This window comes from Danio rerio, chromosome 10, assembly GCF_049306965.1.
Source record: "Danio rerio strain Tuebingen ecotype United States chromosome 10, GRCz12tu, whole genome shotgun sequence".
In the NCBI taxonomy this organism is placed as follows: Eukaryota; Metazoa; Chordata; class Actinopteri; order Cypriniformes; family Danionidae; genus Danio; species Danio rerio.
Window position 1 is genome coordinate 25919186 of NC_133185.1, and position 12505 is coordinate 25931690.

General features: G+C 38.6%; 1 protein-coding gene across 1 annotated transcript in view; it reads right to left on the reverse strand.

The window, feature by feature from the left end:
- Positions 1-12130, reverse strand: part of pcdh1a (protocadherin 1a) — a 136671-nt gene extending 124541 nt beyond the window's left edge. Inside the window, exons 1-3 of the mRNA XM_001345184.8 lie at positions 11527-12130; positions 4003-4821; positions 1237-3423 (exon numbers count right to left, since the gene is read on the reverse strand). Of these exons, the coding sequence (XP_001345220.4) occupies positions 1237-3423; positions 4003-4794 (2979 nt within the window). The 5' untranslated portion in view covers positions 4795-4821; positions 11527-12130. The remainder of the gene's footprint in view (positions 1-1236; positions 3424-4002; positions 4822-11526) is intronic.
- Between the last annotated feature and the right edge of the window lie 375 nt (positions 12131-12505).

Genomic DNA, 12505 nt, shown 5'->3' on the forward strand with positions numbered 1-12505 from the left:
CCAGTCAGTGAGTCTGCGAGGCCTGCACTCACCCTGACTGTCATCTAGCATCTGCTGGGTTTATCAAACACCAGACTGGTACTGACGGAGTCAGGACCCATGTGCCCTTGCTTTCTATCTAAAACCTTAGCCCGGTAAACTTTACTACCACTTTCAATGGAGATTACACTCAAATTAGAGTTAAGTACACTTTCCCTCAATCCACACATATTATATTGCTTTATATTTGACCCCTCTTGAATCTGATCTGAAATTTCCTTCATTCATTCATTCATTCATTCATTTATTCATTTTCCTTCGACTTAATCCCTTTATTTATTAGGGGAAGCCACAGTAGAATTAACCGCCAACCTATCTAGCATATGTTTTATGCAGTGGATTATCTTCCAACTACAACCCAGTACTGGGAACACCCATACACACTCATTTACACACATACACTACGGACAATTAAGTCACTTCACCTATACCACATATCTTTGAACTGTGGGGGAAACCGGAGCACCCTTGGACACCCTTGAACACAGGGAGAACATGCAAACTCCACACAGAAATAACAACTGGCCCAGCCGGGACTCGAACCAGAGACCTTCTGGGTGTAAAGCAACAATGCTAGCCACCATGTTACTCCTGATCTGAAATTAACTTGTTTAATTAGCACCTAAATTGGTTAAACTGAATTGCCATTTGAGTGTAAGAAAATTACTTTGAAGTTCAGTTCAGTCAGGCCCTGTCCTATTAGATTAGATTACATGAAAAAATACCTGAGAAACTATGAGTTCTACCAAATACACCAATTTTACACACAACCAACACAGAAATAATGAGACACCTCAGTCTGCTGCACCTACTGTCACCTAAAAAGTACAATGAAATCAGTTCATTACTGGACCTTTGAAACTCTCTAAACACACAGTAAATTGAAGTGTATTTTCAGAAACTGAACTAGTGGCCAGAGAATACATAAAGGGAACATGATGCAATACCAGAGCCATATTTGACATCTTTCAAAGAGACAGATTTGGGGATGCCAGGAAAGTCTTTTCTGTGGTATGTGCAAGCAATTCAACCACAACATACTTATAAAAAGGAAGAGAAAAATATTTAATATATATGTAACAAACTATTCATTTAGCACCACCTACTATTTTAGCATAACTACCATTTGTTTTTGGAAGCAAACCCCATTTTTTTCCAGCGCTGCATTGAATATAAATCAAAAATAAAGATTGGTACCGTTTTTGTGCTGTATTTTGGTTGATTGGTCTTGTAGCTGTAATCCGAGTACTGGTCTGAGCCGGTGGAGTTGTCATCCCCGCCTGTTCCCACAAAGGTATTGGCAGCAGGGAGCTCCTGGACAGCCTGATGCTTTTGGGAGGCAGATGGGGACTGGGCCTGGAGCTGGATGGAGGGCAATGGGGAATTGGAACGATAATGCCTGCCCAGGTCAGGGCTTCCAGGCGGATATGTCAGAGGCAAATGGATCCTGGGGCTGTCATTAACCCCATCAAGGTTAAATTTCAGACTCTTTTGAAGGCTGACTTCTTCATCCTCTCCAAGAGGTTTAGGTGACTTTGGTGGCTTCCCTTTTTTACCTTTTCTCCCCTTGCCACTTTTTGGCCCTTGCTTGGGGGCATACAGATCTTTGGTCTCCTTCTTGCCAGCCTGATAACCACTCTTAGTTTCTCTTTGAAGGCGATGTCTGATGAAGACCACAACAACGATCACGGTGACGACTCCTGCCACTCCAGCTAAACTGCCATACACAATGTTACTTCTTTGGGCAGCCAAACCATAATCTGGGTCTCCTGCAATGTCCATGTCGAGTGGGGTGTACAAACTATGCCCCACAAGTGCCTCCACATGACTTACATTAGCAATAGTTTCATTAACATAAATGTGTACCAGGGCAATGGCGTGGCGGGATGGTTTGCCCCTGTCACTGACTTTTATGACCAGTCGATGCAGACCACTATGTTTGCGTGTTAATTCCTTGGTTAATGTGATCTCACCATTAGATGGTGAGATGTAAAAAAGGTCATGTGGATTTCCTCCAGCAATACTGTAAACTAGTTCAGCATTGGAACCAGAATCAATGTCCTCTGCTTCAACAACTTCAACAACACTGTCTGGAGCAGCCATGGGAGACAGACGTATAAAGGATGAGTTCGATGGTTTGGTTACAACTGGTGCATTGTCATTTTCATCCAGGACATTGATGGTCACTCCAACGTAAGATGACCTGGGAGGGTCTCCTCCATCTACAGCTTTCAACCTGAATGTGTAACTGCTCTCCTTCTCTCTGTCAAATGAGATGCTGGACAGAATAGTGCCAGTACCATTCTGAATCACAAATTTGCCCACATCCGGTTCCACAGAAAGTTGCACTTGAGCATTCTCACCTTCATCCATGTCCTGTACTGTTACCATGCCAACAGGGCTAAGGGGTGGCATATTCTCCAAGACTGAAAAGCTGTAGCCACTCAGCATGAACTTGGGGTCATTATCATTCCGATCAAGTACTTTGATTACAACTGTGGCAGTACCTCTGTGACTGGGAACCCCTTTGTCAGCTGCAGTAACACGGAACTCATAGCGGTCCTTGTGCTCACGATCGAAAGGGCTCCGAGCACGTACTTCTCCTGAGTTGGGGTCAATTTCAAAAAGGCCCCTTGTTGAAGAGTCTGCAATAATGCTGTAGACCAGCTCTGCATTAGTTCCACTGTCTGCATCTGAGGCAACTACCTCTACCACCTTTTCTCCTGGTTGGTTTTCCTCAGCAAACTCTACTTCAAACAGGGTGGGTGAGAAAATAGGGGAATTGTCATTTGTGTCAGTCACCTGGACTTTCAGAGAGTTGGTGCTGGATAGAGCTGGATTGCCTGAATCCACTGCTACTATTTCCACTCGGTAGTCCCTAACTCTTTCATAGTCCAGAGGTGTTGTGGTCTGTAGAAAGTACTTTCTCTTGTTGTCAACTGATGAATCACTAGCTGGTCGAAGCTGAAAAGGAACATCCCCTGCAACCACACAGGTCACCACTGCATTCTCTCCCTCGTCCTTGTCTGAAACTTGCACCAGTGCCACTGCAGTTCCAACCGGCATATCCTCTGAAATATTTGCTACACCATCACTGTGGGTCACAAGACCAATTCCTCGAATCTCCACTGCTGGTGCATTGTCATTCTGGTCTGTCACATCAATAGAAACGTAAGTTTTAGAACTTTTTGGTGAAGGGCCTTTATCTCGTGCAACTACGTAAAACTTCAAATTGTTGATCTCCTCACGATCCAAAGGTCCTTTGACATATATGATGCCTGATGAGCGATCTATCCGAAGCAGTTTTGGCACAGGATCAATGGCCTGATGTAATGTGTATTCAATTTCACCATTAGGTCCCAAGTCTGAATCATTAGCCTTTACCTGTAATAGAAAATATACAAGTTAGACTACATAATTAAACAAATTTAAAATATCAAGAAAATGACAACTTACAAAAAAATCAACAACTTTCAAATATAGGACAAAACTGCAAAACGACATTCATTGGGTATTAAATATTGGGCATTTCAACACAGTGATCTATTTATAGCATAAAACTGGGAATATAGTCAAAGTATTGCATAACAGGATTTCTGGGGCAGAGGCTATTAATAGAGATTAGGGTTCCTTAAAAACAAATTTTACAGCCTATTCATATCATTTCAGCAATCTAACTCTTTCAAATTTATCTTTAATAGACGTATAGTAATGTATCTACTTTTTTCTTTTGAATAATTGTGTTTGTTATGATCAAACTGGATTATTCTAATAATTATTGTAAGTGAATTTGGTAAGTCAGCCCCTGCTACACTGATGTAAGGCATCAAAGTAAAAAAACAGACAGCTGGGAGGTTGGGACAGCAGCGCTCATTAAAATTTCACACTCCAACATGATGCAATTGACAATTTATCTTGCCTTGTTCAGATCTAAAGGTTGACTTAGCATGTTTTCCGTTTTACCTGTAACACAGAGTGTCCAATCGGGCTGTTCTCTGCAACCTCTGCTTCATAGGAGGATTTTTCAAATTTTGGTGCATTGTCGTTGGCATCAGCTATGACAACCCTCAGCAAGGCACTGCTATAGCGAGGTGGATTTCCTCCATCCACAGCTTTGATGGTGAGGTCGTATGAGTCTTTCAGCTCTCGATCAAGGCTTCCCAACACTATGAGTTGAGGTAATTTTTCACCTCGATCCTCTGCAACTTGCAGACCAAAGAGTGCTACAGCCTCTGGTCCTGCTGTTAAGGTGTAGTCAGCTACTCCATTCCTCTCTGTATCTTTATCAGTGGCCAGTGGAATTGAGAAGAGTGCCCCCATGTGGGTGTTCTCTGGAACTGAGAGAGTAAGGACAGGTGAGGGGAACTGTGGTGTGTTATCGTTGATATCCTGTACTTCGATCCTTCCCTCTATCAGCCGTGGACTCTGATTTTGAATAAGGTCTGTGACGGACACCTCAAACTCCAGAAAGCAGGGTTTGCCTTTATTACGACAATCCTTCAGTGTCTCTCTGTCTATGGGGATCTCGGTGGTAAAGATATCTCCAGTTTTGCCATCCACCCGCAGATAGGGAGCGCCCACCTCCAGTTTGTACAGGTGTCCAGTGTCTGGTAGGCCTTGGTCTGCTGCCAGGCTGCCAATCAGTGTGCTCGGAGGCTGTTCTTCATGAACGCGGTATAGAATGCCACCAACCGCACCAGTCAGCAAGTCCAGTAACAGTCCCCACAGCAGAAACAAAACCACAGGGAGATCCATGGGCCCTCGGAGAGGTAACACCTCAGTCTGCAAAACAGTGTGAATAACATGTTAAACCATAAACAAGTTTGTCATTCAGTCCTCATTTGAACAAATGCAGAAAAAACAAACTTTCTTTTATATTTACTTTACAAGAGAGGGACTAGCCAAGGGTGAAACAGAATTCACAATGCACACACTGTTTTGTGTACACACTTTGAGCACTAAATCCAAGGCTAAGAGTTGTAAAAGCTCTCCGGAAAATGCCTCTTCCCCCAACACCACTAAAAGCCTCCTCTCTCATTATCTTACATTATTTATAATCCTCATTTTTGAGCTGACGATTACTTGTATGTAAAGAAAAGGGGGAAAAAGACCAACCGCACAAATGTCTTTACAAAAGGTGTTGGAAACAATGATGATGTTTTCAGCTTTGGCTAGTGAATTAGCAGCGTAAGTGCTACGAAAACTGCTGCTTCTTTTAAATCTGTAAGTTAAATCATCCCTATTAATACCACACAGGAAAATGTTAATTATCACCCTTTTGAGTGCCTGTCCAAGCTAAGCTGCTTTTGAAAATTAATGATTTAGAACACGTAAGAAGACACTTCTTAATGGGCTTTTTAATAAGACGGTATGGGTTACTGTTGGTAATGGGTTACGCAAAATAACAGCTCAGCAAGCTTTGTACTATTTACAACATAAATTAAACAATCTTATATGCAGTTTATAATGCACTTTCCTCAACATATGCTTAATCCAATGCATAGTCACAGCTAGTGATGGGGCTATTATTTTGGATGACTTCCCTTTAATGAAGGTTACACTCATTTGATTGGCCCATAACGTAAAATAGGCAGTTTCTCAATGCAAAGTGCTGATGAGACAAAAGGTACGGAGAAGACTGCTAACACAGCACAGGAACCATTCAGCATCACAGAATGTAGGCTGAAAGTTTTCCCCACGGTGAAACACCGGTATATTAAGACGCTGAACTCACAGGTCACAGAGCACCCGAAGGCCAGTCCTTATCTCAAAGTACAGATTTACTCAAGACAGATGAGAAATATCTGTCCTATCAAGGCTCAGAAGTTTCAGGCTAATTTACACACTGTAATGCTCATGTTTGATTTTCAACCTGCTAGGCCTCCTCATTAATCACTATCCTCTATTTTAGCATTTGCTTTGATCTGTATCCCCCTGGATCCAGGTTTCTCTCCTTTTTAAGCACCAAATGGTTTTAGAGTTTAATTATTTCCAGAGTGAGAAGATGTTGTGCCTTTAAAAGACAGTGGACAGGTTATTGAGCCGTGGCACTTAATGCAGTGGTCTTTAAAGACCCTGTATGTTTATATGCAAATCATCCATGTAACATCTAGAGTCAAACCAGAATCGATACAGGCTTTGGATGCGGCCATGATCCAAAGGAAAGTAAATAAGTGTTATACAAAATAGCTAAACACAAGAATGCATAGAAATCCAATCAGAAATCCAATTCCTCCGTATCTGTTAAGATTGGGAGTGCAGCGTATTGATGCACTAATTGCCCAGGTATTGATGTGTCCTCTTTTTGCATTTGCAGGGCAGCGTCCTGTCGATTTTAGCTGTGCTGATAGTGTATAGGGTAAAAACATGATTAGGGACTGTGGCATAAAGCGCAGACTCTGAAGGCCCAGGCAATAACTTGCACTCATGGCAGTGGGAAGGTGGACCCTTATAATGCAGTAAGACTCAAACATTGGATTTACTGCAGCAGATTAGGGTTGTCGAGATACCATTAATTCATTTTACGATAATCTACCAGCTTAAGTATCATGATACCAAGTAGTATTGCAACAATGTAATTCATAACTCAAATTATAATGACAATTGTCAGAAATAATGGGTTTCACATTATTAAAGGTCTTAAATTTAATTCAAAATTCGCTTGTTATTGAAAAAAGTATTACTTGCTTGTCTCTTCAACTAAAATTGATTCATTCTTTTAGTTTTTTTGTAGACAACCGATAAACAAAAAAATACATCAAAATAAAGAAACAAATTATTTGTTACAAAAATGTCAATTTTCCAACTAAATTAGGTTATATGAAGTGGTCAAAAATTGTTTTTGCAAACATGGGATTTACTGCAACAGATTAGGGTTGTCACAATAGCATTAATTTATCTTACAATACTATGTGAGCTTGAGAATCACAATACCAAGTAGTATTGCGATTTTGTGATTTTTCATAACTTAAAATAAAACGAAAATTGTCAGAAATGCTATATTTTACGTTATAATAGATCTTGAATTTAATTCATAATTCCCTTATTATTAAAAAAAAAGTATTATTTGCATGTTACTTAATCTAAAATGTATTCTTTCTTTTTTGTTTATTTTGTAGACAACTGACCAACAAATAATACATTAAAATGAAGATACAAATTATGCCAAATTAAATATTTGTTACAAAAATAGCCTTTTCCAACAAATTTAGGCTATATAAAGTGGTCAAAAATAGTTTTTGCAAACATTGGATTTACTGCAACATATTAGGGTTGTCGGGATACCATTAATTCATCTTGCAATACTACACCAGCTTAAGTATCCCAATACCATGTAGTATTGCAATATTGTAATTCATAACTCAAATTGTGAGAAATACTATATTTTACATTATAATAGGTCTTGAATTTAATCCATAATTCCCTTATTATTGAAAAAAGCATTATTTGCAAATCACTTCACCAAAAATATATTCATTCTTTTTGATAATTTTCAGATAACTAACCAACAAAAAATACATTAAAATAAAGATACAAATTATTAACCAAATTAAATTTGTTACAAAAATAGCTTTTTCCAACAAAATTAGGCTGTATTAAGTGGTCAAAAATTTTTTTCAATGTTTCCAGTTGCAATTTTGGGTTTTTCATCCATTGTTTTTTATTTCAGTCTTAACAAAGTAATTCAAAAATTCACTTTAATAGTCAGGGCGAAGCAGTTGTGCAGTAGGTAGTGCTGTCGCCTCACAGCAAGAAGGTCGCTGGTTCGAGCCTTGGCTCAGTTGGTGTTTCTGTGTGGAGTTTGCATGTTCTCCCTGCGTTCGCGTGGGTTTCCTCTGGGTGCTCCGGTTTCCCCCACAGTCCAAAGAGATGCGGTACAGGTGAATTGGGTAGGCTAAATTGTCCGTAGTGAATGAGTGTGTGTATGAATGTGTGTGTGTGTGGATGTTTCCCAGAGATGGGTTGCGGCTAAAAGGGCATCCGCTGCATAAAAACTTGCTGGATAAGTTGGCGATTCATTTCACTGTGGCGACCCCGGATTAATAACGGGACCAAGCCGACAAGAAAATGAATGAACTTTGATAGTCATTCTTTTTAAGAGACTGTCATGATTGTTGTAGCTAGGCATGGGACGATAACTGTTTTCAAGGTATACCGCGGTTTGAAAAAGTGAAGGTTTTAAAACTGCCAAAACTTTCTGTAATATTGTTGCTAAGGTATGTGTAAGATTTTTTATTTACAATTTTTTTTTGTTGGACAACCGTATCTCAGCAGAAAATACATCCAAATATGCCTTTTTAAATTGTTAAGAAATCTGTGTTTTTGAAACTAATGAAGACAGCAGAAGTCAATGATTTATTTTAATTGTTTAGCCTGACAATTGTTCCAGAATATTATAAATCTTTCTAATATAAATATATTTATTGTTTTCAAAGAGGGAAAAAGTTTTTGTTTTTTTACCCAGATATTTAAAAAGAACTTATTTTAGAGCAGTAATCACAATACTGTGATTCCGTGAAACCGGGATATTTTTATATCCAAGGTTATCATACCATCAGATTTTTATACCGGTCCATGCCTAGTTGTAGCTACTAAATCATATTAAGAGGAACAGAAACTAATTGATTCAGATGTGTGTTTGAAACATCTTGCAACCTTAAAGGGCTCCACAGACTATTAAAATAAAATGGTCTATTGTTGCACAATCGTGTGAGCATTTTAGTGACTTTTTCACATCCAACATTATCTATTGTAGATAGACTGTTAATGACAATACTATCATTTACAAGCTACAGTGGCAGCACCACTGTTTTGGAGCCATAGAATCGGGATACTACCATAGTACCAGTAAACCGTGCAACCCTTCAACAGATATGTAAAAATACCCATAACAGTGAAGATTTATTGGCCCATGCCTATGTCTTGATAGAGAAACTTATTTTGTGTAACTTTTTGGTGCTTTAAAAGTTGTTGTTGTTGTTTTTTCTTCTACCTTAAAGCCGTTATGAATGCTGCTGCAAGTCATTGCCTAGTCCATGTAATGATTTCAGACAAAAAGTAATAAAACTGCACACAACAAAGAAACTTTTAAGCCAATTTTACTGTATTACCCCCAGTCAACTGAAACAAAATAGAAATCTACTGACGCTGCACTGCCCTACAAAGACAAAGCATAACAACATTTCATCAAAAGTGGGTTATGACCGAAATTGAGTCTCTTAGTCTGTGATTTGTCCTCTGTCAGACAGGTTTGGCTGAAAATCTCTTTAAAAACCCTGTAAAAATCTGTCAAAAAAACTTCAAAGCTATTTTACTCAGTTCAGGCATTACAGCTATTGCATTTCACATTCATAGGGCGGTTCACAAGGAAGTGAAAACATTTTGTTGAATAAATGTGTAAAGAGGAAGGTTCTTAAGGCAGAAGCCGTTATCATTTTTTTCACTCCCTCGACAGTCATAACAAATTGAAAGTGATTCCTACAATGGATCTAGTAAATCATAAAAATGATATAAATGTAAAACACATCAACACTCTTTACATAAGAGACTCTTCAAACGCTCCAAGAGCACAGGCACTTCATCTCATCCTGATAAGAGTCTACAAACACTCGACAAACTATTTAAGTGCTGTTGATTTTCAACTATGTAGAGTATCTTATGAACAAAAGGTTATTAAAATAGCTCTAAAGTGGAGTGTAAGCACCGGAAAATATGCGCATGAAAACATTAAATACACGATCAATTTCAGAGACATCAGTTGGTTACACGCTGTGGAGAGGCAATGAACAGAACATATGTTCACTATGGACTGCCTCCCTTGTGGACGCTGGTAAACACCTAGACAATCTAAATGAACCAGCCACGTTCAGCCAGTGTATCAATCTCACACAGCGCTGAGAATATTCAGAGGTCTGTTGAAATTACAGCACAAGCACTTTCACGCAGAACTCTCAGTTGTACATTTCAAGCCTTGCTTACACTGCACAAGATGCCTGCAACAATTTCAGAAAAGAACATGTGTGAAAGCAACCCTAAACAAGTTCTGAAGTCATTTCTGCCCTACTCTCGAGACTGATAGTTCATGCAGACATTTTATTTTCCCTGAAGTATTGTGACCTTTTATTTTTCTGCAGTGCTGTAAATCATCAGTTATCGCATTCATTCAGGTTCAACAGGTTTAGCATTTCAGCTCAGTCCAATTAATTTAGTTACCCATATTATTAGCTACCTCACCCTTTGGACAAATGTGTAATTTTACAGGCAAATGATTTCAGTAATGTCCATATAATATGCCCTTACATGCACTTTTTTTTCAAATTGGAACAAAAGCCAATTTAACACAATATATATATATATATATATATATATATATATATATATATATATATATATATATATATATATATATATATATATATATATATTTGTGTGTGTGTGGGTTTGTGGGTGTGTATGTATATATATATATATAAATAAATAAATAAATAAATAAATAAATAAATAAATATATAGATATATATAAATCTTTTAAAATTGTATCCTTCAATTATCTTTTGTATAAGCTCATTAGGAGGAAAAGTATTCAATTGTTTAATAACATTCAAATGTTTGTTATTGCTAAATTATATAGACAGATAATATATTATTAAGCATTATTATTATGCATTATTATTGTTGTTATTATGTATATATTTATTTGTATTAATATTAATATTATTATTATTATCATTATTCATATTATTATTATTATTATTATTATTCCATTGGTTGCCTTTTTTAAGTGCACATTTTTTATAGGTGCACATTATTCTTTTCCTTTGGGCTCAGAAAGGGTTGTGGGTGAAGATGGTAATGGGGGAATCCTGTAATCAGACTTGCAGGGATTTGACCAAACATTGATCCTGCTGTTGACCCAGCCAGCCCAGGTGGGCGCTCCACTGCGATTTCCTTTATATCTGCAGCCCTGTGGAATAAAATCCAACCCAGTGCGGCTAGATGGCGAGTTATCGACGATAATAACGTTATACATGACTTGCAGTTGCGCACAACAAACAGTAGCCTACATTCAACTGGTCGTTCGTCAACTATCTTTATCGCAGCTGGATTTGTACAAACAAATGCTGGCCACCTGAAAACGCGTAGCAGAAGATCTGCGGAACGTCTACTGCGGTAACAAATAAGATTAGTGAATTCCGTGGCGTTAAATACGAGACAGCAGAAGCAAACAATCTCATTTGGTTATTTGTATATGCAAACCAAAACAGACGGGGTGCTTTTGCAAAACATTAACGCCGTTTAAATGTGGTGAGAATCTCGAAACAATAAGGGTTGCCACACACCACTGGCATCAATACGCAATCTTTTAAAACCTCTATAATTACTGACATGCCGCTGTGTAGAGAATATTCAAATGACCTATCGACATATCGAGCATTCCTCTTAGCTTTATTCATTTTTCTAGTGGCGTCAATAAAGTTCGTAGCCTACCTTCGTCGATCACTTTTTCCTTCCGAGATCGAGGTTTTCTTGTCTGAGGTGAGGATCAACTACAGCTGATGTTTCCTTCGACACGGAGCCCTAAACACCTGCTTTAAAGAATCCACACATCAAGAAAACGTACAATCCTTCCGATGGGAAACAATCCATAAGTGGCCGAGTTATTCTTCCACGCCATTCCCACGACTCCGCAGCAGTTTGAAAACGTCGGCACTCATTTAAGTGTTAATAAATGAGAAATTACGCCCGAGGATGGGTCTTCAAATGTCTTTGCTGTTGTTTCTCAGACAGTTCTCAAACGAGACAGTTCTAAAACGCGCAACTTCCCTCGTTTCAGTCCATAAATCCTCAAACACTCATTTTAGGAGAGTACAGGTTCTCACAAAAATGTTGATAGTGCTCCGCGTTATACGTTACGGAATGATAGCATAATCTATCGGAAATAATGTAGAAATGTAATAGTACATGGCAAAACGTATGGAGTCTGGTTTCCCGCTTCGCCTTTCTCAGAAGTAGACTATAAACGCAGTTTTGGCACAGGAATCTTCTCCGCACAGGGTTAATCCTGCATTTCTATGCATGTGAGAGAGTGAGTGAGGAGATTTCTCAGCACCGCGCGCTGTTCCCTACTAGAAGCGCGCGCAGGCGGACGCGCGGAGCGAGAGGAGGTGGGGCTCACGCGCGCCACAGGCTGTTTGAGGAAAAAGCACAATTAGGTTAGGAAAATAGTGGAACTGTTAATAGCCTAATAGATATGCCCCTTGTCTGTTTTTATTGTGTTTCATCGCTTCCTTTTAGTGATGTCACAAAACCAGATTCTGTCTGAATGGGTCCACTCGGGTCACTGAAATGGCCTGCTAAAATCAATATAATATAATATAATATAATATAATATAATATAATATAATATAATATAATATAATATAATATAATATAATATAATATTAAATAATTAATTGTAGCCTAAAAC